The sequence below is a fragment of the Myxine glutinosa genome, unplaced genomic scaffold (genome assembly GCF_964187855.1).
Source record: "Myxine glutinosa unplaced genomic scaffold, kmMyxGlut1.1 SCAFFOLD_670, whole genome shotgun sequence".
Lineage (NCBI taxonomy): Eukaryota > Metazoa > Chordata > Myxini > Myxiniformes > Myxinidae > Myxine > Myxine glutinosa.
In genome coordinates this window covers 118,791-144,914 of record NW_027616765.1, presented here as the reverse complement: position 1 = coordinate 144,914, position 26,124 = coordinate 118,791, and the positions used below count along the sequence as shown (strand labels likewise).

Genomic DNA, 26,124 nt, shown 5'->3' with positions numbered 1-26,124 from the left:
CTTTACATGATCACATCTCTTATCTGTTATAGCACCTGATCCCTCAAAGGTAGAGCACAGGGAGATCTATAATACAGTGAAAGGAAATTTAGACATGTTTAGACCATTTGGCCCATCATGCCTATGTTATATCCACTCCATTAACTTGATCTACTATAATAATAATAATATAATAATACATTTATTTTATATAGGGCTTTTCAAGAAGCCCAAAGACGCTTTGACAGAGTACAAAAAAACAAGTGCAAAAAGTCAAAAATCAACAGGTAAATAATCAAAGCAAAAGGAAGGAGAAGAAGAATAGATAGTCAGGGGTTAAATGCTGTGGGTTAAATGTTGAATGCAGTGTTGAACAGGTGGGTCTTGAGTGATGTTTTGAATGTGGTGAGTGAGGAGGAGTCTCTGATGGTGTGAGGTAGTGAGTTCCAGAGGGTGGGAGCAGCGATGGAGAAGGCCCTGTCCCCCCAGGATCTGAATTTGGTCCGCATGGGGGGGTCAGGAGGTTGGTACCAGCAGAGCGGAGGTTGCGGGTGGGAGTGTGTCTGGAGAGGAGGTCAGTCAGGTAGGATGGGGCCAGGTTATGGAGGGCTTTGTAGGTCAAGAGGAGGATTTTGTACTGGATTCTCTGGGGGATGGGGAGCCAGTGAAGCTTGTAAAGGACGGGGGTGATGTGGTTACGGGTCCGGGAATGGGTGAGTAGACGGGCAGCGGAGTTCTGAATGTATTGGAGTTTATTGATGATTATTGAGGGTGAACCAAAGAGGAGGCTGTTGCAGTAGTCCAGACGGGAGGTGATGAAGGCGTGGATGAGGGTTTCTGCAGCCGTGGAGGAGAGGGATGGACGGAGACGTGCGATGTTTTTCAGGTGAAAGAAGGCTGTCTTTGTGATCTGTTTAGTGTATTTGTCGAAGGAGAGGGTTTGGTCAAAGATGATGCCAAGATTCCGGATGTGAGGGGCGGTGGATACTGGGAAACCGTCGATGTTGAGGGCAAAGTTATGGGTGGATTTGGTGAGCGTTTTTGGGCCAATGATGATTATTTCAGATTTATCATAGATAAGTTTGAGGAAGTTGATTTGAAGCCAGGATTTTATTTCAGTGATGCAGTTTGTCAGGATAGAGTGGGTGGCGGTGGAGATGGACTTGGTGGAGATGAAAAGCTGGATGTCACCGGCGAAGCAGTGGAATTGGAGACCATGACGGCGGATTAAGTGACCAAGGGGGGACAGGTACAGGATGAAGAGGAGGGGGCCAAGAACTGAACCTTGGGGGACACCTTGGGGGAGGGGAGCAGTGGGGGATTTGCAGTTATTGATGGAGATGAACTGGCGTCTGTCGGAGAGGTATGATTTGATCCAAGAGAGGGCAGTGCCGGTAATGTTAAAGGTGGTTTCAAGTCGGGTGAGGAGGATGGTGTGATTGATGGTGTCAAAGGCGGCGCTGAGGTCGAGGAGGATGAGAATGTTGAGGTTGCCAGCGTCAGAGGAGAGGAGAAGGTTGTTGGTGATTTTGAGGAGAGCAGTTTCACTACTGTGGTTGGAGCGGAATCCGGATTGGAATGTTTCATACAGGTTATTGGCAGAGAGGTGATGTTTAAGTTGAGTGGCTACAGCGCGTTCCAAAACTTTTGACAGAAAGGGTAGGTTGGAGATGGGTCTGAAGTTGTTTAGGGTGTCAGGGTTGAGTCCAGGTTTTTTCAGAATGGGGGTAACAGCAGCAATTTTGAGGGATGGTGGGACGATGCCTGTAGACAGGGAGGAGTTTATTGTTGCAGTGATAAGTGGAGAGAGAGCAGGAAGGGAGGCCTTGACAAAGCTGGAGGGGATGGGGTCAAGAGTGCAGGTGGCAGTTTTCATTCCTATGATGAGTTCAGAGAGGTCAGTAGGGGAGACTGGGGAGAACTGAGACAGGGGTTGTCAGGATAAGGGGGGGCAGGTGGTTTGAGGGGGAGCAGGTGCGGTGGTGGTTAAGCTGCTGTAGATGTTGTCAATTTTGCTTTGGAAGAATGAAAGAAAGGAGATGCAGTTGTCTACTGTGAATGACTGGGTGGTGGTGTCCAGGGGGCTGAGGAGTTTGTTTATTGTAGAGAAGAGTGCTTTTGGGTTTCCAGAGCCAGAGTGGATAATTTGAGAGTAGTAGGCGGAGCGGGCGCGGGAGAGGGCATCTTTGTAGTGTTGTAGGTGGTCCTTGTAGGCTTGGGAGTGAATTGTGAGACCTGTTTTATTGCGGAGTCTTTCAAGTTGGCGAGCACGAGTTTTCATCAGGCGGAGTTCAGGGGTAAACCAGGGAGCAGAATGGGTGAAAGAAACTGTTTTGGTTTTCACGGGCGCAAGCTGGTCAAGGCAGGAGGAGAGAGTGTGGTTGTAGTAGTCAGTGAGGTCAGAAGGGGTGTGGAGGTCAACGAATGGAGAAGTGGACATTTTTTCAGAGAGGGTGGATGAGAATGAGGTAGGTGAAAGAGCGTTTAGCTTACGGAAATTGATAGTGCGATAATGCCTTGGTGCTGGGGTGGGGATGTTGATGGTCATAGTGATGGCTAAGTGGTCAGAGAGGGTGAGGTCGGAGCCAGAGAGATGGTGCAAAATTAATCCAGGAGAGCAGACAAGGTCCAGAATGTGCCCACGGTTATGGGTAGGAAAGTTGACATGTTGAGGGAGGTTAAAGCAGGTGAGTAAATCAGTGAAGTCAGTGGTTATTGTGGAGTCAGTGGAGTCCATGTGGATATTGAAATCACCGAGGAGGAGGATTGAGGGGGAGAGGGAACAGAGCTGGGTCAGAAAGTAGGAGAAGTCAGACAGGAATGATGGGTGTGGTTTGGGAGGGCGGTAGACGACAGCCATGACTGACTGTGTGTGACCAGAGAGTTTAAAAGCCAGGTGTTCAAATGATGGAGCAGATGAGATGGAGATCAGGCTGGTCTTGATGTCCTGTCGGTGAATTACGGCAATTCCACCACCTCAGCCCTCCGAGCATGGTTTATTGATGTAAGAATATCCATTGGGTGTAGTGAGGTTGAGTGAGAAGTAGTCCAGTGGTTGTTGCCAGGTTTCAGTGAGACAGAGAAAGTCCAGTTTATTTTCCAGAATGTAGTCGTTCAGGATGAGGCTTTTGTTGTTGAGGGACCGGGTATTGAACAGGGTGAGCTTGATGTTGCTTTGTACGGTGGGGATGAACTCAGGTGATTTAGCCAGGGTTTGCAGACAGGAGGTGCGATCGTGTGCGTTGCTGTGACCAGGTGCGCTGGGACGATGAGTGGGAGTGCGCTGAGCCGACCAGAGTACGGGAATGAAGTGACCTGTTTGTAAATAAACAAACTTATGACCGGAGCCTCTATGAATGTATCTGGGTCGTCGCAGGAGTCCGTGGGATTTGATTGCAGAGATGCATGATGGGGTGGAGTGAGTATTGAGCAGAAGAAGCCTTGCGGCGGAGTACCTTAGAGCCATGCCAGCCATGCCAGGCAGGAGCGAAGGGACGGGTAAGAGGCCAAGGTTGAGGAGTACGAGTAGGCCTTGCCGCAGCGGCAAACGACCGCAGCCGCTAATCAAGACAGCAAAGGCCGCAGCGGCAAACGACCGCAGCCGCTAATCAAGACGGCAAAGGCCGCAGCGGCAAACGACCGCAGCCGCTAATCAAGACAGCAAAGGCCGCAGCGGCAAACGACCGCAGCCGCTAATCAAGACAGCAAAGGCCGCAGCAGCAAACGACCGCAGCCGCTAATCAAGACAGCAAAGGCCACAGCGGCAAACGACCGCAGCCGCAAGCCAAGACAACAAAGGCCGCAGCGGCAAACAGCCGCAAAACCAAGACCGCAGCGGCAAACAGCCACAGCCACAAACAACGGCCACAAACAACGGGAGCGGGCCTGAGGAAACAGTGGAAGAGCCGGGCAGGCGGAGTCAGGAGCAGAGCCGGGACCGAGCAGAGGGCAGACCCAACGGCCAAAAAGCCGCCACGACCACCAGAAAAGCAGACTATGTACAATGACCCAGTCGGAGAAGCGGCGAACAAGTAACGCCAGCGTCCTCTCCAGACCGGACCGGAAGCGGAAGCCTATCACATCTACATCCATTTTCAAAGTTACTTGTATATCCCATTTAACATCTCAGCAGGGAATTTAGGCTGCAGCCCACAAATTGCCTACTTTATTACCCTGCGCTCGCGAAGCGAAAAGCAGGGGGAATCATTCAGTTGCGTACTTGTGCCGAACGTGTCTGCATTTTAAAAATTCATTTTTTCGGCAACCTTTGGTCCGATTGACATGAAATTTTCACCATAGGAGGGCCTCCTCCTGCAGAATATTGTAATGATTATTATGACGTCATAGGTCGCGTGGTACAGGCGCCATCTTGGAAAAATTTCGCACCTCTATATCTCTGAAACCACTCCATGGAAAAAATTGAGACCTGGCTCATTGTCAACTACTCCCCATGGGGAATAAGATATGGTAATGATGATGTCATTGGTGCCTTCGTTATGACGTCATAATTCGACAAATACAACACTTATCCATCCGATCATTATTTTAAAAATTTCAGTAACTGTTGGTCTGATGGATACGAAATTTTCACCATGGGAGCGCCTCCTCATTTAGAATATTTTAATGATAATCATGACGTCATAGGTCATGTGGTACAGGCGCCATCTTGGAAAAGCCGAAAAATGTTGCGCCTCTATATCTCCAAAACCGCTGCATGGAAAAAATTGAAACGTGGCTCATTGGAAACAACTCCCTATGGGAAATAGGTGATGTTAACGATGACGTCATTGGTGCCATAATTATGACGTCATAATTCGACAGGGACAACGCTTCGTCTGATCAGTTTGAAATGTATTGAGCGTGATCTATGCAACAATTATATTAGAGAATATAAATTTATGATGTCATCGCTCACGTGGCCTTGTGGCCATATTGGATCAAAGAAAAAAAATGTTCAAAAAGAGAAGAGTTGCCTCGTAACAAGTTGACTGCGCAGGGTAAGTATTCTATGAATACTATCTAGTATGAAAGATGCACCTGGATCTTTAACAGCCACAACCTAAATGCAGACAATACAGCCGGCCTTACATCCCCGTCTAAGTGGGCAACATGCTTCAAGATGCAGTGCCCCTTGCTTGCACCACGCAAGGACGGAAGTTTTAGTCTAATTCAACTCCACAGGAAAACAAATCCATGACGAGACAGGAACGAGATAAGCATGCTGAGCAATACCGCCTTCACTCAGGGGCAATACCCAGTGTTCCACAGTTGTCTTATATCCAAGTACTAATTGGGTACGAATCTACTTTGCTTCCAAGTTATGATCGGATCAGGTACATTCAAGCTGATAAATCGTGGGTAGTTTTGCTGTTGGTATTTTGTGCAAATGTCTTCTCTCTAGTCTAGACCCAAATCTCTCTCGTCTTCGAGTCTTCGAGTCTTGAGTCTAGACCCAAATCTGACTGGATAGCTCAGACGAGAATGCTGAAAGTTGCGGTGAACTTGCTCCCACAATATGTGAAATGGTGAACAATATCTGAAATAATCTATCTTGTGGGTGAGGGTGGGTTTTTAGAAGAGCTCCAGGTAGGAGGAAGCGATGAAACAGATAGGAAATTTAAGACAAGACAAGATCAAGCTCCAGAGATAGATAATATACACCCAAGAGTATTGAGGTAGGTGGCTGAGTGGATAAGCGTGATGTTAACCGATATCTTTAACAACTCAGTGGAGTCAGGACAAGTACCGGAGGATTGGAGAGTAGCAAATGTAACACCGTTATTTAAGAAAGGATCCAGAGAAGAATTGGGGAACGATAGACCTGCTAGTTTAACTTCAGGTGTCGGGAATCTTAATCAGGTGTTGGAGACGTCAATTAGAGAGACCGGATGAAGAACCACATATAGAAATACAAACTAATTAAAGGGAGTCAGCATGGATTTGCCAAAATTTTTTACAAACGTATTGGAGTTCTATGAAGCAGTTTCTGACTGGGTGGATGAAGGAAGTGCATGAGGATGATGAGGATGTAGTTTATCTAGACTTTCAGTAGGCTTTTGATAAAGTTCCACATAGGAGGTTGTTCGCTCAGGTGAGGGCTTGTGGAGTGGCTGGGAGAGTAGCTAACTGGATTGGAAGCTTGATTAGTGATGGGACGCCAAGAGTGTTTGTGAGTGGGAGGATGATGTAAGTTGTGTGGTACCACAGGGATCAATACTGAGACTGTTACTAGTTATTTATAATTTACATCACCGATTTGGGCAGTGGGGTTAAGTGTCAGCTTTCCAAATTGCAGATGACACAAAGCTTGGAGGTAAGGTAAGCATGGGAGGGTAAGCAGAGACGGAGGTGATCAGATTCAGGAAATTTTCGATACCTTGATAGATTGAGCAAATGATTAGCAGATGCAGTTTAGTATAAAGAAATGTAAGATTCTGGCGATGGGTAGAAATAATGAAAATAGGGATTACATGATGCAAGGGGGTCTTCGAGTACGTCATACAGGAGAAGGATCTGGGGGTGGTAATAGATATGGAGATAAGCAGACAGCACAATGCCAGGCAAATATAGGTAAAGCATAAAGAGTTTAGGTTGTATTCTTAGGGGGATATATTATGAATCGAAGAAGGTAGTGTTAACACTGTATGGGGATTTAGTGAGGCCTTATCTAGAATACTGTGTTCAGGTTTGGTCACCACATCTGAGGAAGGACATAGTTGCCATAGAGAGGGTTCAGCATCGGGCTGCTAGATTCATTCCGGGCCTAGGTAGACTAAGCTACGAGGAGCGGCTGAAGGAGACCGCACTTTATACATTAGAAAGGAAGTGATTACAAGTGGATTTGATTGGGAATTCTAAGATAATGAAGGGTATAGACAAACTACGTGCAGAAGTGTTTTTTGTTAGATTAGACAGTGATAAGACCAGGTGCCATATCCTGAAAGTAAAGAGAGTAATAAGGTAGGTGTGGCGGACACAAGGGACAAGAATTCAGCGCACCAGCAGGTGGCGCCAACGTCCAGGCGGGGAACTGGATTGCATCCCCACCTATCGACCGATCGGCCATGCCCGGGGACTAGGCGTGGCCTCGGGATATATATGCGGGCTCTAAGCTCGAGCCCGCTTAGTGCTGAAGTGCGAGCTTTGAATAAAGACGTTTTAATACACCAACGCGTTGTGGCCTACCTCTCTGGCAATCGAGTCGTGTGTGCGCAGCAGCACATAGGGGTCTTTCAGTCATGAAGTAGTTGCTTGCAGGGATCTTCCTAAAAAGGTAACGGTAGCTGAAAGAGTAGATGTGTTTCAATCACAATTCGATAAGTAAAGCACCTCAAAACATTGGAGATAAAGGGGTACAGGGATATTTTCAGGACTTCTAGATAGCTTGCGTGTGGATGGGTGATCGTATGTATGTGTGGTGGTTGTGCTGTCTGTGCGAGGATCTTTTTCTTAGGGGGTAAAAGCAATTCATAGTCCTGTGCATTTGGGATGGGGCCAGCACCACAATTATCTCTGTTGCTGTTGTTGTTGTTGTTGTATAGCCCCAGACAGTTCTCTCGAACAAGCCCGCAGCACCCAGACAGCCGAGCGACTCAGAGATCTCCCACATCCAGGATGGTGTACCCCCCCCCCCCCCCCCCGCCTTCACGAAGTCAGGGTCACGAGAGAGTTAGAGAGAGTTAGAGAGAGAAAGAAAGAAAGAAAGAAAGAAAGAAAGAATGAAAGAAAAAAGAAAAAAGAAAAGAGAGAAATAGCCGATCCATGGGGACTGATTGGCACTCTGATCGTGACCACGCTGCCTTGACAAATCCGGGCAGCAGGGAATAATGGGGAAGATTTGGCCCCCAACTTGATTTGGTAGCCTGGTGTTGGCTTAGCGGTTAGGGTGCCGGCTTGGGATCCTAGGATCCTGGGTTTGAATCCCGGTCGATCGCTGAATTATCACCAGGGAGGTTGACTCAGCCTGTCATCCTTCTGAGGTCGGCAAATCGAGTACAAGTTCACTGGTAATTCTCTGGTGTGTCGCAAGAGGTGACTAACAGGGTTGGTGGCAGGAAGGGTATCCGGCCATAAAACATTGCTTCAAAAAGGGGACCGCGGTTCCCAAAAAAGGCCAACCCCTGCTCTGCGGGGAAAAAATGGCCTCTAAAAGTGGTTCATTGTTCCGGGTTATTACAAGTCATATTACAATATGCCAATTCTGGGAAATTAATCATTCCATAATTTGGGGGAATTGTCCCATCCGTAAGGTCCAGTTCTTCGCTAGTGTTCAAACTTTCTCGAAAAGTTCAAAATTTCCCTTGTGCGGTGTTCCAACACAACTCAATATACCCACAAAATATTGTCCACCCCAGACATAATCTCGCATGCACACCCCTGACTCCAGAGGCCTGCCCCAATAATTATATAAGGCCATGCCCTTTTATCTATTTCTTCTCTGTTGGCATTTCGCAACACCCTCAATTAAGCAGTATGTGGCCTACTGACTGATCCTTACCTTGAGTTACCCACACCTCCATGTTAACAGGTGTTGTGGACCCTATCCACATTTTGTCCAACGTGCAACGTGCCACAAATTTTTCCATCTCGCTTTTCTGCCTTGGCTTTGGCTCGGACGTTGACTTTGACTTTCTGGAACGCATGGCCATGGAGAATCGTGGAACCGCACGCAGGATCTACCTGGGAACAACTGCTGGAATTCAACTGCAGGTCAGCCCAACGTCTGTGTGCTTTTGTTTATGCCCTCTGTTGTTGTGGCCCAGTTTGATGCAACACTAAAGCTAACTCCATCCAACGAAGTTTAGAACTCTTATTTGTAATGGAATGGTGCAAAGGAGCATCAATTACAAAAGTGTTCATTATGGCTTTTGACCCGAACACATGCACTTTTCCCAGGGATTTTATGACGAGGTTACGATGCCTCTGCTGTCCGATGTGCGTGTGGACTACATGCCACAAGGAGTCGCAACCAACGTCACGAAGAGCTCCTTTGATCATTACTTTAGGGGCTCAGAGCTGGTTCTTGCTGGGAAGATGGCTGATAGTCATGGAGATAGTCTCACTAGCCGCATCACTGCTGCCTCGGTATGTCCGTTATGATTCCCAATTCCTCCTTCATTTTGGTCACCAGCCACCCACCTCCCACCATCTCTATAAATGAAGCACAAGAGTTCTTTTTTGACAGGATATAAGGCTCGTAGTGGAGTTGACACACACATCTAACACACATGGACATACTGATGAAGGAATGACACAACACAGGGCTGGTAGACGAGACAAAAACTGCCATTGAGCTTGTGGGAAGTGCTGTCACTTCTCCCCTCCACTCATTGTGCCATTCCTAAGGAGGAATGTCCTCCTCCCCATCCATTACTCACACTGTAATTCTGTAATTTTTAGGCCAAGGGTTTGTATATTTTTTTAAAAAGGAGAAAAAAAAATCAGAAGATACAATTTTCAAACCCTGACCATGAAAAACGTATTGAGGCAAAGAAAGGATAATAAAGCGCATCTGAAATGCGTAAAGGTTCTTTAAGATTCTTGTGTCCTGAGAGCCCCAGACCTCTTCTCCATTCCTACTGGGCTTGGGTGTGGGTGCAGGTCAATGATGTTTTGACGGTGGAGATGACAGCATCAGTTGGTGAGACGAAGAGGTTGCTGGAGAAGCACACACATGCCCTGCGCACGTTCCCCAATCGTCTCTGGGTCTACCTGACCATCAACCAGCTTCTAGCTCGCCGGTAACGGCTCATATTACTGCATGTTTTTTGGTTCCAGAGTAACAAATGAAGACGTATCAAAGCAATATTGAGGCAAAATATTTCAATGGGACGTATTGAGGCTAGTGGTAGGTACTCGGGTTGGCAGGATGGCCTAGAGGTACGCACACTCACCTCTAAGCTGTGTAGCCTGGGTTTGAATCCCGGCCCAGCTATAAGTCATCCTGGTCTTTCATCAATGTGTGTGTCGTCTCTCAGATGGACGATAAGCGGGCGTCTCGTCTGCTGGCATTAGTTGGTGGACGTTAAAGATCCCATGGGGTCCTTCGCAAAAAGTATCGCCGGAACTATGGCCAAAAATTCCATCCTGCCATCACCTGGAATTTCCACTGTCCCAAGGGGGTCACTACACTTCGTAGTTGGGCATGTGGATTAGTACTAGTAGTAGCTACGTACACGTCCTATTGAAATCATTAAAAGGCACCTTTTGAAATAATTAAAATTTGAACCGTCATGCATCAAGGCAATAGTGAGCCAAAATATGTTGAAATCTTTTTTATGGCCATATCCTTCCAGAAAGGGAAATCTACCTGCTCTGGCCTTTGCGGCTGCAGTTCCAATTGATGTGACTTATGGTTAACTAAAATTCTAGCTGGAAGAAACTTAAGGGAACAAATCGAAATTTAGGACTCTGGTGCTGTTCAGTTTTGATTTGAGTGTTCTTCATGCTCAGCACACTAGCTTCTCGTGAGGAGAAGACGGCATTGTCCCAGCGGGCACTCGACCTCTCTCTGGAATATAACCTTGTGACACCCTTTACCTCCATGGTAGTAACTACCTCGGAAAAGCCACGAACAAACCGCGTCGCCAAGTCTGCCGAGCGCTTTTGCTGCCCTGGTGAGTTCTGTCCAAAAGGTCACCTTAACACACTATCCTCATTACATTTCACTGTCGTTACCAACAATGCATTGCTATTGATGCCATTATTATTAAAATTAATTATTGTATGCTCGGAAGTTTTCAATGAAGCTGAAAAAATCGACTAAATAGAAGTAATTTCCGATTCTTTGGTGCAATGTAATGATGATGATGATGGTTGTGATGAAAAAAAGGAGAAAAATTTTTATGCACTATTTTGCATCATGCCAATTACTATTAAAACAAGTACAGATACATTCAAAGTACACCGCCCCCATGCCAAATAATTAAATATCCTACAGCGCGGCATTGCCGGGGCGCCTCCGGCACCCGGCAATACCGCAGTGCAGCTCATAGAGGCTGCATTGGGAAGGAGAGGTGTACGCTAATTGATTGATTAATCGTATAATTAAAATCAATAAAAGATTATCACAAAATATTTTCTTAATCAATTGGCTAATAGCATAAATAAACCACTAGTGCTTCATCCAAAGATGAATTTTTTAGAAATGTAATTAAATAAGTCATTAATAAAAAAATAATTAATTAATTGATTAACCAATAAATAAATTAATCAATTAATCAATAAATAATAAATCGATTAAATGATTAATCAATAAATCAAAAATATCCTTGATAGCCACATCTCTTGGTCACTGTCATGTCCAAATATTAGCTTCCCAGCTCAAAAGGTGCCTGAGATATTGGCCAAATGAGAAAGAAAATAAATAAATGATTAATAATGAAAAAAAAAAAAATAATCATTAAAAAATTAAATTATTAATCAATTCGGTCACAGAACACATAAACGACCACCATTTCATCAGAATCTGTAACTGATTTTTAAAAATTTTATTGGTAATTAATCGAAAAATTAAATAATTAATCGATTAATTGATTGCTTGATTAATCAATAAATCAAAAATATCCTTGATAGCCACATCACTTGGTCACTCATGTCCAAATATTAGCTTCCGAGCTCAAAAGATGCCTGAGCTATTGGCCAAATGAGAAAGAAATTAAATAAATCATTAATAATGAAAATAAATAAATAATAATCATTAAAAAATTAAATTATTAATCAATTCGGTCATAGAACACATAAACCACCACCATTTCATCAGAATCTGTAACTAAAAAATAAAAATCGTCATTAGTCGAATAATTAAATAATTAATCGATTAATTGATTAATTAAGAAATCAAAAATAGGCTTTGCAGCCAAATCACCTGGTCATTGGCATGCCCAAATATCAGCTTCCTAACTCAAAAGGTGCCTGAGTTAATGGTCAGAAGAGAAAGGAAATTTGATTAATTAAATAAGTACTTAATTAATCGCTAATAATTAAATAACTCCTCAATTAATTGATTAATCAAAAAACAAAAAATACTGTTTTTGACAAAGGACTTGCTCACTATTGTGCCGAAATTTCAGCTTCCTAACTCAAAGGATGGCTGAGATATCGCCCGGACAAACAAACAAACAAACAAGGAAGAAAACAAACAAACAAACAAACAAACAAACAAACAACCAGAGTGAAAACTGAGTACTCCCTTTCAGCGTGCGTCACTGCCGAGCCCCCTTCGGTGCCCAGCAATGACGATTTGCAATGCCTGGAGATGGCATAGGAAAGGTGCGGTGTACAATACATTTGAAATTAATTAATTAATCACTGAATTGAATGCTGAATTATTTGAGATGAATCTTTGAGATCAGATCTCAAGTTAACTTTTCTTTCCAAAGAAAGGTCAAATAGGTTAATGATTTGAGTCACAAGGATGAGGTACAGTAACTTATTATATTTACTCCCTTAATTGTTTCACTAAAATCACAGTGCACCATGATTTCCTTCCCGCAGTCCCACCAGGCCAGAGTTTCATCCCTTTTGCCACGATACCACCACCACCAACTACAGGTAATGAGCCAATGGAGTTGAGTTTTCACTTTGCGCTCGTGGGGTAATAACAAGAATAGGTCCATTTTATAGTATCGGTCAATTTAATTGTATTTCTGCACTTTGACTTCTTGAGTGCCATTACTTTATGCTTCCTGTTCGTGACTGAAGCGCTCTTGCAGGAATATTGTGCCAAATATCCTGTAGTACATTCTACAGTTCTGTTAGGTTAATTGGGATCCTCTTGTTCTTCCCCGTTTACAAGTAATCCCATATGGCTTCGATGAATTCATGTCCGGACTATGGGGTGGCCTTTCTAACACTTGGAGAGAAGTGTTGGAACGGGAGCACACAAGTACAACATTTGAGAACAGGGACAACGGAAGATCCGTGGGAGGGAGAGGGCTTGGGGGGAGGAGGAAAGGGAAGGTGGGGGAGGGGTGGGGGTGGGATAGGTATAAAACACATGGACACTGCTAGAACTTCCAGGAAAGAAAGAAGTCGGTATTTCAAAAAAAGTGGATCTGGAGTGAATTAACGGGGGTAGAAGAGATCAAGGCTTTTGATGGGGGATAAGAGATGGTGGTGAACAGCTGTTTTAAAGACCTGGAGGGAGGAGTGGGATTGAAGAGAGTGAGGGAGTTTGTTCCAGAGGTGGGAGAAAAGAGGAATGAAAGAGTGAGGGTGAGCAGAGAGTCTTGATTTTGGCAGTTTCACCATCAGAGGGTGGCTGGCAGATCTGGTGCGACCTGTAGGAATATTTGGGGGACAGAGCACAGACAGAGCTGGGGGAGCAAGGCCGGAGAGGAGTCGGTAGAAGACAGAAAGACCACCTACCTGCCTGCGGTGAGTGACTTATTCTTCATACAAAATGGTGGGAGCAACTTATTCACTACTAGTTTTCTTCACATTAACACGTCTTGCCTTTATTTCTCTCTCCCCTCTGTGACAGCTTATCCATTCAGAGTTCTTGCACAGAGTCGTTCTGCTGATGGTTCCATTTCCGTGCAACCTCCTTTCATCACCAGTGGTAAAGAGATGTCTCGTTTTTGGAATGCATGTTTGGAATTTTAAAAAATTGTTTCACATTAAGAAAAGCTCTGAATAGAACAATTTTTTGCTACACCAAGCACGGTTCATCATGTGTTGGTGCAGGGTGAGTTGTAGTGAGAGGAGATTGAGTCTGGTAGAAACAGGATAAGAATGTATGCGTTATACTTATAGGGTGAGGATGCAAAACTTGTTTGTGCTTAAGGCTTGTCTATCTGTCAACTTAACACAACATTTATATTGAAAACGTTCATCATCTATTGTGTTTGTCACTATTGCAGTGGATAATGACCCTCACGTCATCATCAACCTGCCAACAAGCAACCTGACGGTGTGTTTCAACATCGATGACAAGGCAGGGACCATCTTCAGCCTAGTCTCTGATCAGCCATCAGGTCAGTCTGAGGTCCAGCTGGATGGTGGACGTGCATTAAGCAAAAACATGCCTGCAACTTATAATTCAAAACAACTCACAGGCCTGGAAAACGTGGGGACAGAAATACTGTACTGCAGAGTGAGGTCTTGTAATACCCTCTCCCATCTGGAGGCGGCGTTACACGATACACATTTACAGAGAGAATTTTAACCCTCCTCCCCACACACCCCCAACCCCAAGATCATGCACTGGCAAAGATACAAACATGCCTATGCACTAACTGGGGCAATGCTGATCCTATGTAGCAAGTCTGGATGTAATCGGGCAAGAACTGTGGGAGTAGTAGCGCGACAAACACAAACAAACACCGGTCAGTGAATTGTATTAAGGATTACTAGATGTTTGAGATGTCTAGCCTGGTTTGATTCCCGACACAACTATAAATTTTCAGATTGGTGCTTCGCAGGCACGGGAATTGCACCGTTCCTCAGATGGAGGTTAAGCTGGGTATCCTTTCTGTATTAGTTGATGCATGTTAAAGGTCACACATCAGTGGCAGAAAGTAGCTTTCAATCCCCGAAGAACTGTTAAAGGAGAGCAATGCCAGTCATGTAATAATAATTAAAGAAAGACTAAGAATAAAACTTTGCAATGAAACACAAAAGGTGCTGAGGGAGGCAGTGCTGTCATACCAACAGCCTTAATCGCTCAGTTGTCAACAAGAGCTAAGAAAGTCGACTAAAAAGTATCTATACTACAAGAGAGGTGTGTGTGTGTATGTGTTTGTGTGTGCGTGTGTTTGTGTGTGCATGTGTGCACGCACGTATATGTCCAGGCCACATTTTTACAAATTGAGCTTTTGTCATCAATTTTTCAACAAACCTTTATTATAACAACCAGTGGGGTCACCCGTGGGAATCCCACGGGCATGGAGGTGTATCATTGCGATCGGTGCAGCCGTTTTTGCGGTACCCAGGACAATAACGTTGTGCAGGAGTCCAAACCTGAAAATGCTGGAGACCAAAGCTGAAATTGGAAAAACAATATAGCCTATTTTACTCCAGGGGGTCCCAGGATTACCCACCCAAAATTTCATTGCGATTGGTTCAGCCGTTTTTGCGGTACCTTTGAACGGACGGACAGACAGACAGACGGACGGACATTTGGTGAATTATAGTAAGATATGGAGAAAATACTTTAAAAATTTGGGCCAAAATGTGAAAGGGCAAAATAATTGTAACTATAAATAGCCCTTATTAGCCCTGCTGCAGCGCATCAAGCATGAGACGGCCCGTTTTTAAAAATCGCTTCCACTGTTCTTTATTTATTAACCATTGAGCTTCAGTCGGTTCAGCCGTTTTGTTCTCTTATCTTCCTTTGTTCTCTTAGCTGTTCACCACCATCTCTTGTCTTCCTCCATCCAAAACCTTGATCTCTTCTACCCCAGTTAATTCCCCCCAAATCCACTTTTTTCTGAAGTACCGACCTCTTTCTTTCCTGGAAGTTCTGGCTGTGTCCATGTGTTTTATACCTTTCCCACCCCTCCCGCCCTCCCCCCCGCCTTCCCATGCCTCCTCCCCCCAAGCCCTCTCCCTCCCACAGATCTGCCGTTGTCCCTGTTCTCTGCTGGGCTGCTAAGACTTGTGTGCTTCCCTCTCTCTCCCCATCTTGTCTCCCGCTCCCTTTATTGTATGTTTTATGTGTCCGTTTTTTTTTTGTGATTGATATTAGCTCTTACACGAGCCTCGATCTTGTATCCAAAAAAGAAAGAAAAAAAGTGCATCCGTTCAGGCCATAACATTTTTACAAATTGAGCTTTTGTAATCAAGTCTTCAACAAACCTTTATTATGAGAATATGGAGAACAAAAATGAATAAAATGTACAGTTTTTTTAAAATGTCGTTTTCTTCAAGATTAATTTGAGTACAAAGTGGACGTGGACAGGTTTTGTATTTTGAGACGCTTTCTAGTTGTAATACTGTGTGTGCAGTTTTTAATATACAAAATGTATTTGATTAATTTAGGCATTGCTGTGAATGGCCAACTGATCAACTCCAAACGACCAGCGTCTGGGAGCAAACACATGAGTTCGTACTTTGGACGGTTGGGTCTTGTCCTGGGACCTGGATTGTTGCTGGAAGTATCTCCAGATGGCCTGATGCTCAAGGATGGAGAGATTCATAGTGGCCTGAATTGGGCTGCAAATGTGACCTTGCGTCGTGAAAGGTGAGTGAAAAGAAGCAAAAGACCGCAGTCCCTGGAGGTGTAACATTACCGGCAGCAAGCACAGAGAAAGAAGCGTAAGGTATTTTACCTGTACTGTACATTGTGTTTTCTTTGAGAATGTGTAGTAAAAGTGTCTGCAATATACCTGTCTTCTTTGAGGAAGCAGGGTCCATTTTATGTGATATAATGTAAACGTCTGTATAATTTAAGCTGGATAATTCGTTGGGAAAGACAATATTATTGTAAAATAAAGTGGAGTAATTTGGTTAATTAGAATAACCTTGCATAATGAGATGTTGAAGAAATGAACCAAGACTTGAGCCTGAGCTACTTCGGCTATGATTGCTGGGGTATCTGTCACTATTGCCATGAGGTGAACCAAACTTGTCGGTCTGACGTTGATGAGAGTTGTGTGTCGGTAGGGTAACCTTGCACGTGGATGCGAACCAGAGAGTCACAATCGAATTGGAGATGGTGACTTTTGTGATGCTTTTGCACCGGGTGTGGAAAGGCCATCCTGAGCATCGTGATTTCCTGGGATTCTACACCGACCCTGGGGCACATCTGTCTTCTAATACCACAGGGCTTTTGGGTAATGCTCCAATCTCTGGCTCAAAATACACAAATATTTTCCACTCTCACATCTTCGCAACTCCTTGTTTTTAAAGGGCGAACCAGATTTTATTTGAATACTGATTTGTATCACAATTAGAAAGGCACTCGACAGAGAGCATACCTCCAGGAGGCTGAACGGTTTACGTTTTGCAGCCCACCGATAGGCTGGAACTGCATCCGCACCTATACCAAAATCTGATCGCCTTGCTGTCACCTACACAACTCATCCACCAAGTTTCGTCCTAATCCACCCATAACGTTTTGAGATGTCGTGCTACACAACGTTTTTTTTGGCCCGATCTCTCAATGGTGAAGAATCACTTGAAATTTGAGCATCCGGATCTTCACAAAAATCAAATCGATTCGTCCTTGTCACACACTCAACCTGTCCACAAGGTTCGTCCAAATTCGTCCATAAATGTTTGAGATATCCTGCTCACAGACAGACAGACAAACAGGGGTTAAACATAACCTCCGTCCACCTTCGGTAGTGGAGGTAAAATGATTACCTCCTTTGGCAAATTTGAACACAAAGTTTCAACATTGTTTTCAAATTGAATCGACCGCGATGAATCGCAAAAAAGATCAGAGATCGATACGACAATCGATGACACAGGATACATGAATCTCGACAGCCAAGGTAGTCTAGTCAATGGCTGCTTTCCACTCAGGTCACCTCGTCACCACAAAGGGAAGAGAAAGTGTATTTTTCCTCTTTTCTCCCACCTCTGGAACAAATTCCCTCACTCTCTGCAATCCCACTCCTCCCTCCATGTCTTTAAAACAGCTGTTCACCACCATCTCTTATCTTCCCCCATCCATAACCTTGATCCTTTCTACCCCCGTTAATTCACCCCAGATCCACTTTTTAAAATACCAACTTCTTTCCTGGAAGTCCTAGCAGTGTCCATGTGTTTTATACTTCTCCCACCCCCCCCCCCCCTTCGCATGCCCCCTCCCCCCTAAGCCCTCTCCCTCCCACAGATCTACCGATGTCCCTGCTCTCAAATGTTGTGTTTGTGTGCTTCCCCTTCTCTCCCCATCTTGTCTACCGTTCCCCTTATTATATGTTTTATGTGTCTGTTTGATTTTTTGTGTGATAAATGTTAGCTCTTTCACGAGCCTCGATCCTGTATACAACAACAACAACAACAACAACAACAACAACAACAAAAAGGGACGATTGTGCTGGATGTCTTTTGACCGAAAAAATGCTGATTATAACTGTTACCTGCGCTATTACACTAAAATCAATGCAAATGGTTTCAGAATACACAAACAAATCAATGTTAACAAATAATGTGATTGGTGTATTGTTATTGTCCCTCAATAGACTTCCTTACAACCCTAGGACAATTTGTTAATGAACCAGAAGTGGAGGTGTTTGCCATACGACAAGGCCCCGGGTCTGATAAACCTCAGGGCACCATGAGAATCAGAGGTCAAGAGTTCACCGTTACCAGGTATTGCATAATAAATGTATTATCCTAACAGTTTGTAGTCAGTTCTAACAAATGATGAACAAATCAAATGATCCCCCAATGCATAATAGACCATGAAATGACTCTTTCCGGTGGTGCAGGGGTTTACAGAAAAACTACCGGAGAGACCAGAAGCACGGAGAACCAGTTGCGTGCTGGTTCATACATAATCATGGAAAAGGACTGCTTCGTGGTCGCCTGTCCGATTACATTGTCCCCTCCATCTTCAGTTTCTTGTGACCAATTGAAAAATCATGCCTAGTCTAACCCCTCAGGCCTCCAGTTACTGCTCCTGGAGTTTATGGTTCAGTTAGGCCCAGTTTTGGTTCAAGTTTAGTTGTTTCATAATTTCGGAACAAGGAAATGTTTTGAGCCCCGCACCACCAATCAATTGTAATGACTCACCAGACCAGATACTGTTTGACTGCCAAACATCACACATTCTTTGTTATATCTACCATCCAACTGGGATGCAAGGGTACTGATTCAGTCAGATGGCTCCTACTTAGCATTACACATATAGGATCTTTTGGCATTAATATTTGGCCTGTAACACCTTTGGCCTGAAAGACAACAAAGAATCATTAAATCCCATGACCTAAATGCAGAAGTTTGAGTTGCTTTTACATCCCCATCTGTAGGATGCCATGCTCCAAAAGTTGCATTGCCCCGTGCCCTCACTGCGGTCGAATGGTAGGTTTAACAATCGAATTCAATCGGGGATCAAACCCTGTTTAGACGGCACAATAGCGAGCAGCTTCCGACTGAGCTATCCATCAACCCTTAGAAATGTCCACTTCAGACATATTCATCATTGCGAACTTACAGCCACGACAAATCAACGTCTACTTTAGAAATCAAGGTGTTATGGAATCACACCTCTACCTCAGAATGGCATCAAACCTCATATCACTATGCAAAAGCATGTCGAGTTGGGCAGCACTTTTTCATGCACTCTCAGTAACACCAACAACAACACTGTTGTCGCAGTAACACCGAGCTGCAATATCACACTAGAATAGCTGGGAAGTGGCAATCGGTTAAAAGAAAAGGACGATAGCATGTATGATTTTCAAACATTTCCCATGTATGCCGCCATTAAAGTCTGTGGTCGGACGACGTGTGGCAGAACTGTTTGAATCATCAGTAGAATAACACCATGTAACATCAGTCGCTATCAGCTCATTCATTTCAATACCCTTTGGTGTGAGGAAGAAACTTTCCACTGGATACATTCATCTCCATGAAAGACTTCATGCTGCACTTCCACTTAATATTTTCACATTCCACATTTCCTTGATTTCACATTCCACTTAATATTTAACTCTACTAATTTTATTACAAGTGAATGGCAAATGAGTATCAAATGTTTTTTCTTTTTTAAAGATTACTAGATCGGATCACGATGAAATCTTTCACTTTGCATCATTATGTGAAAATTGCGCCATAAAGCAGTGAATACATCCTTGCTAATTACCAAGCAATTTCAGTGGAAACAGCCGTGTCTTAACATTGTCATCCCCATGCTATTTGGAAAAACGGCGGGGAGGTATGATCGGTCCCATGCTATCTGTCTGTCTCATGCTATCTCCGAAACAATGGGCTGAATTTCAGCAAGCTTGGTAGTTATGATCACCATATGGCAATAAGATGCAAGAGCGGGGATCAAGAGGTCAACAAAATACAATTACGGGCCGGTTTTTAAATGCAACTGTCCACAATCAAAATTGGGATACACATGCAATATGTATCGATTTTTTGGGGGATTTGATCCCTGCTTCATGCGCCAGCTGGTGTGTTCACAACAGGAATATTTTAACTCAAAATTTGATATAGGGTGTTGCAAAATAAATGATACTTTTTCCCCCCAGATTGTATTGACCACATGTTGCAAAATAAATGATACTTTTTCCCCCCAGATTGTATTCACCACATGTTGCAAAATAAATGATACTTTTTCCCCCTAGATTGTATTGACCACATGTTGCAAAATAAATGATACTTTTTCCCCCCAGATTGTATTCACCACATGTTGCAAAATAAATGATACTTTTCCCCCCAAGATTGTATTGACCACATGTTGCAAAATAAATGATACTTTTTCCCCCCAGATTGTATTGACCACATGTTGCAAAATAAATGATACTTTTTCCCCCCAGATTGTATTCACCACATGTTGCAAAATAAATGATACTTTTTCCCCCCAGATTGTATTGACCACATGTTGCAAAATAAATGATACTTTTCCCCCCAAGATTGTATTGACCACATGTTGCAAAATAAATGATACTTTTCCCCCCAGATTGTATTCACCACATGTTGCAAAATAAATGATACTTTTTCCCCCCAGATTGTATTGACCACATGTTGCAAAATAAATGATACTTTTCCCCCCAGATTGTATTCACCACATGTTGCAAAATAAATGATACTTTTTCCCCCCAGATTGTATTGACCACATGTTGCAAAATAAATGATACTTTTTCCCCCAAGATTGTATTCACCACATGTTGCAAAATAAATGATACTTTTTCCCCCCAGATTATATTGACCACATGTTGCAAAATAAATGATACTTTTCCCCCCAAGATTGTATTGACCACATGTTGCAAAATAAATGATACTTTTCCCCCCCGACTGTATTGACCACTTGTTGCAAAATAAATGATACTTTTTCCCCCAGATTGTATTGACCACATGTGGCAAAATAAATGATACTTTTTCCACCCAGATTGTATTGACCACATGTGGCAAAATAAATGATACTTTTTCCCCCCAGATTGTATTGACCACATGTTGCAAAATAAATGATACTTTTTCCCCCCAGATTGTATTGACCACATGTTGCAAAATAAATGATACTTTTCCCCCCAGATTGTATTCACCACATGTTGCAAAATAAATGATACTTTTCCCCCCAGATTGTATTGACCACATGTGGCAAAATAAATGATACTTTTCCCCCCAGATTGTATTGACCACATGTGGCAAAATAAATGATACTTTTCCCCCCAGATTGTATTGACCACATGTGGCAAAATAAATGATACTTTTCCCCCCCGACTGTATTGACCACTTGTTGCAAAATAAATGATACTTTTTCCCCCCAGATTGTATTGACCACATGTTGCAAAATAAATGATACTTTTTCCCCCCAGATTGTATTGACCACATGTTGCAAAATAAATGATACTTTTTCCCCCCAGATTGTATTGACCACATGTTGCAAAATAAATGATACTTTTTCCCCCCAGATTGTATTGCCCACATGTCCACGATTTTTGAATTCAAATTTCGTGTGTGTCATCATGACGTGTCGCGCACGTTGCCTGCGTGTTGTCTCCGTCATATTTGCGACTAATGTTCGTGTTTTTGATGAGATCTTTTAAAAGTCGACATCAAATGGTTTCTGAAACTAATGGTGGACATATTGACCCGTATTAAACGTGAGTTTTTAATTTTTGAATGAAATAAAGCCTTTGGTTGGATTTTTATCCGATTGAAATTTCATTTCATCTTTGGGGAAAAACGTATCATTTATTTTGCAACACCCCTTATTGGGTCATTCCTGGTGGAACCTTTTCCTATCTTTCAAGCATACTTTAGGTGGGAAGCGTGAGGATTTGCGATGGCATACCATCGGCTTTGTTCGGGTTTTTATTCGAACATGGTCGATTCTAAAATGGTCTAACATGTGCCTCAACACAAATCACACCGGCAGACACAAATACATAACAGCACCAGACCTGGCTTCAGACAAACACAGCTGCTGAGCATGCTGGAAGTGACGGAACTTCCTGGGTTACTCCGGGTACTGGTGACAACATCTTTGTGGTGACCTTGCTTTTCTCTCCCTAATCAACAGAGAAATGAAGAAGTCTTTCTCCCAACTTCTCCCCTCACCTCTTCCCCACTCCCTCCAACTCATGCACCTAATGCCAACTCACTGGGTTTATCCGTGCTCTAGTCTCTGCATGAAGCAGCACACACCATTTTAAAAGTTTTTGGTATGGCCTGGCCAGGATCGATCATACCAAAACTGACTCAGAGCGACCTCCGAGACACCGAGCGGACAATCTAACCATTACCGAGTCTGGTACAAATATCTCTCAGAAACACAATCAAAATGGCATTCAAGAAGATTGGGAATGCCAAGTCACTGTTACCAATTGCAAATTGCTAAACCACTACGTAGAAGACGTAATCGGGATGCAACATCACATCTTGTCACATAACTGCGCAGCCACAATGGCGATAGATAACTACCACTACCCACAATGCAACATTCAAAATGGCACTCACACGTCCCCTATTCTCAGTCATTACAAAAAAAAAAACCAAAAAAAAAACTGCACAATGATTTATTTGAAACCCCACAAAACATAAAAGTAAAATTCCAAATAAAAGCAATTTTTCAAGTGCATAGCAGAGTAAAAATGTCAGCAAAACCAATTAAAGAAAAAGTAAATGAGTGAATAAATACCAACTAATATACAGTATTCAAATTATTTTTGACATACCAGCAACATCCAGATTGTAAAACTCAGAAAGCCAAAAATAGGTTGGTAACTTTCTTCCAATAACTGCTGTAAACAAAAAACATATCAACCGTTTGAAAAGCATAAATACAAGATCTTTAACACCGGATTTCACAGCAATGAGAGCAGCAGATCCCTGCATTTATTTACAAAAAGAAACAAATCCCAAACATTTACAGTTAAACCTTTTACCACTTCACATCCTTCGGGTTGAGAAATAGCAACACGTGGCTACTCAACATTGGGAGTACACTCGACAGCATCGCCGTCCCTACCGATGAGGCCGCAGCTCCGTAGGTTGAGCACGGAATCGGCAATGATACGTGCTGTGCGTTTCTGGTAACCGCCAGATGTTACCATCAGGAGCGGTATGTGACGGGAACGGGCGGTGGCAAAAACGAGTCGGTCACGCTCGATGATGCCCTGTGGCAAGGCCAACACACGAATAAGTGGTCTCGCCTGTGTGGCATCCATACATCGGCCGAGTGACATGACAAATTAAATTTCTGCTTGATAATTTCTGAAGGACGTGTGAAGAATAGGTCCACATAATCATGGGGATGCTATTCCACATGCAGAAGAAAAGGGGTAAAAATGAGGAAAGGGAAGAGCACAGAATGGAAAACTAGTCTCAAAGAACTAGTCTGTCAGTGGAAAAAGAAGGACAAACATTTTCTCAACCAGGTGTTGACAGAGGTGTACTAACCTGGGAATGAAATGAAATAATAACAAATATCCCTGGGGGAGGGCATCTATGAATTACGTACACAAATATCACAAGTTCCCACCATCCTTCCTCCCTCCCCCCACCTCTCCATTCTCCTCCACACCTGTCCCCTCCCATCCCCATCTCACAACTCACGGCCCCACCTCCATACATGTCCTTTCTGTTACTCATCTACTGCAAACTTTTCCCTTCTCTCCCCAATTATCACTCTGCTAACCTTGATATCAACCCTTCTCTTCCTTTGCTCAATTTGAATTATCTTAATGTAGGCCTTCGCCCTCTACCCATCCATATGCAACAAGTAAATGCCCCCCTGACTCTCCTCCCCCCCCCCCCCCCCCCCCCCAGGCCAGGCATTTCTTTTCTTGAGTTGTACAATTCGAATTGCCATCATACAGTCACGTGAAAAAGTAAGTACACCCCATAAAGTTTTGACTTTTTCAACATATTTCAACATACAGCTATTTGATCTTCATTTCAACAATATTGATAGATAAAGGTGATATGATATAACAAATATCATACATTTACATTTTGTAGTCCATTGTATAATTTAAATAAACATAAATGCAAATTCCACATGTGGAAAAAGTAAGTACACCCCTACATTTATCACTCCTTCAAATACCTAAAATTAGAATGAGGTGCACCAGCTCAGGTGCAAATGATTAGAACATCATCAGAGAGGCTCTTGGAGGAACCTGTCTTATTTAAACCTCAGACATTTCGTTTGGTTTGCTCTTTGTTGTTGAGGTGTGCGACGTCACCATGCCTACATCAAAAGAGCTCTCTGAGGCCTTCAGGAAGAAGGTTATAGATGCCTACGAGTCTGGAAAGGGATTTTAAAACATCTCCAAACAATTTGAAATCAATCATTCGACTGTCCGGAAGATCATCTACAAGTGGAGAAGATTCCAAACAACTGCCAACTTGTTCAGGCCAGGCCGCCCCAGCAAGTTCAGCCCGAGAGCAGACCGGAAGATGCTGAAAGAAGTCTCTAAGAACCCCAGAATGTCATCACGGGACCTACAGGTAGCTCTTGCCACTGTTGATGTCAAAGTGCACGAGTCTACCATTAGAAAGAGGCTGCACAAATTTGATCTACATGGGAGGTGTGCCAGGAGGAAACCTTTGCTGTCCAGAAAGAACATCAGGGCAAGACTAAAGTTTGCCAATGAACACCTCGGCAAAAACCAGCACTTCTGGAACAATGTGCTCTGGACAGATGAGTCACAGGTAGAGCTATTTGGCCACAGTACCAGAAGACATGTTTGGCTAAAACCAAAGATAGCATTTGACCACAAAAACCTGATACCAACTGCAAAGCATGGTTGTGGAAATATTATGGTTTGGGGCAGCTTTGCTGCATCAGGGCCTGGGCAGCTCACCATCATAGAATCCACTATGAATTCTTCATTGTACCAGAGGGTGCTTGAGGATAATGTGAGGCCATCTGTCGGAAAGTTGAAGCTCAACCGAAGGTGGACCTTGCAACATGACAATGACCCTAAGCATACCAGTAAATCCACCAAGGAATGGCTGAAAATAAAGAAATGGAGGGTTCTGGAATGGCCAAGTCAAAGCCCGGATATAAATCCCATCGAGATGTTGTGGGGGGATTTGAAACGAGCTGTGCATGCAAGAAACCCCTCAAACATCGCACAACTGAAAGAATTCTGCATGGAGGAGTGGGCAAAAATTTCTCCAAGTCGATGTCAGAGACTGGTAGACAGTTATAAGAAACGCCTACTTGAGGTTGTTTCTGCCAAATGGGGCAATAACCACCTATTAGAGCCAAGGGTGTACTTACTTTTTCCACATGCAAAATTTGCATTTATGTTTATTTACATTATACAATGGACTACATATTGCAAAACAGTGTGTTGTTGTGTATACAATGGACTACAAAATGTAAATGTTTCATGATATTTGTTATATTATATCACCTTTATCTATCAATATTGTTGAAATGAAGATCAAATAGCTGTATGTTGAAATATCTTGAAAAAGTCAAAACTTTACATGGGGTGTACTTACTTTTTCACATGACTGTACATGTTGGGTTAAAAAAATTGGAACAATATTCAGGGTTTTGACATGGATGGCATCAACAGAAGCCAGTGAGGAAGCAAATTTCATTGCGTAGCAGATGAAAACTAGACCAGCACTCGGTGGAGAGCATACCACCGCCAGGCTGAACAGTTTCGTTTTCTATCCCACTGACAGGCCAGATGTGATGACCTGAACCAAAAATCTAATCAGCTTGTTCTTGTCACCTAACCAACTCAGCCACCAAATTTTGTCATAATCCATCCACAACGTTTTGAAATTTGGTGCTATATATCGTTCTTGGCCCCATTTTTATTTTTTTTGTTTTTTTTTGTTTGTATACTGAATCGAGGCTCATGAAAGAGCTAACATTTACTTCACAAACAAATCAACCAGACAAACAAAATATATAAAAAGAGGGAGTGGAAGACAAGATGGGGAGAGAAGGGGAAGCACATAAACACAACATTTGAGAGCAGGGAGATGTGTGGGAGGGAGAGGGCTTGGGGGGAGGAGGCGTGGGAAGGGGGGGGGGGGGTTGGAGAAAAGCTA

At 43.4% G+C, this 26,124-nt stretch overlaps 2 protein-coding genes across 2 annotated transcripts in view; one reads left to right on the top strand and one right to left on the bottom strand.

The window, feature by feature from the left end:
- Positions 1 to 19,726, top strand: part of LOC137425009 (inter-alpha-trypsin inhibitor heavy chain H2-like) — a 33,555-nt gene extending 13,829 nt beyond the window's left edge. The window contains exons 7-17 of the mRNA XM_078768897.1: positions 8,507 to 8,688; positions 8,875 to 9,063; positions 9,580 to 9,719; positions 10,432 to 10,595; positions 12,475 to 12,531; positions 13,463 to 13,540; positions 13,842 to 13,955; positions 15,961 to 16,162; positions 16,585 to 16,754; positions 18,129 to 18,240; positions 18,360 to 19,726. Of these exons, the coding sequence (XP_078625023.1) occupies positions 8,507 to 8,688; positions 8,875 to 9,063; positions 9,580 to 9,719; positions 10,432 to 10,595; positions 12,475 to 12,531; positions 13,463 to 13,540; positions 13,842 to 13,955; positions 15,961 to 16,162; positions 16,585 to 16,754; positions 18,129 to 18,240; positions 18,360 to 18,498 (1,547 nt within the window). The 3' untranslated portion in view covers positions 18,499 to 19,726. The remainder of the gene's footprint in view (positions 1 to 8,506; positions 8,689 to 8,874; positions 9,064 to 9,579; positions 9,720 to 10,431; positions 10,596 to 12,474; positions 12,532 to 13,462; positions 13,541 to 13,841; positions 13,956 to 15,960; positions 16,163 to 16,584; positions 16,755 to 18,128; positions 18,241 to 18,359) is intronic.
- A 2,877-nt stretch (positions 19,727 to 22,603) lies between these two features.
- HDAC11 (histone deacetylase 11) overlaps positions 22,604 to 26,124 on the bottom strand; it is an 87,444-nt gene continuing 83,923 nt past the window's right edge. The window contains exon 11 of the mRNA XM_068112978.2: positions 22,604 to 23,219. Coding sequence (XP_067969079.1) covers positions 23,028 to 23,219 — 192 coding nt within the window. The 3' untranslated portion in view covers positions 22,604 to 23,027. The remainder of the gene's footprint in view (positions 23,220 to 26,124) is intronic.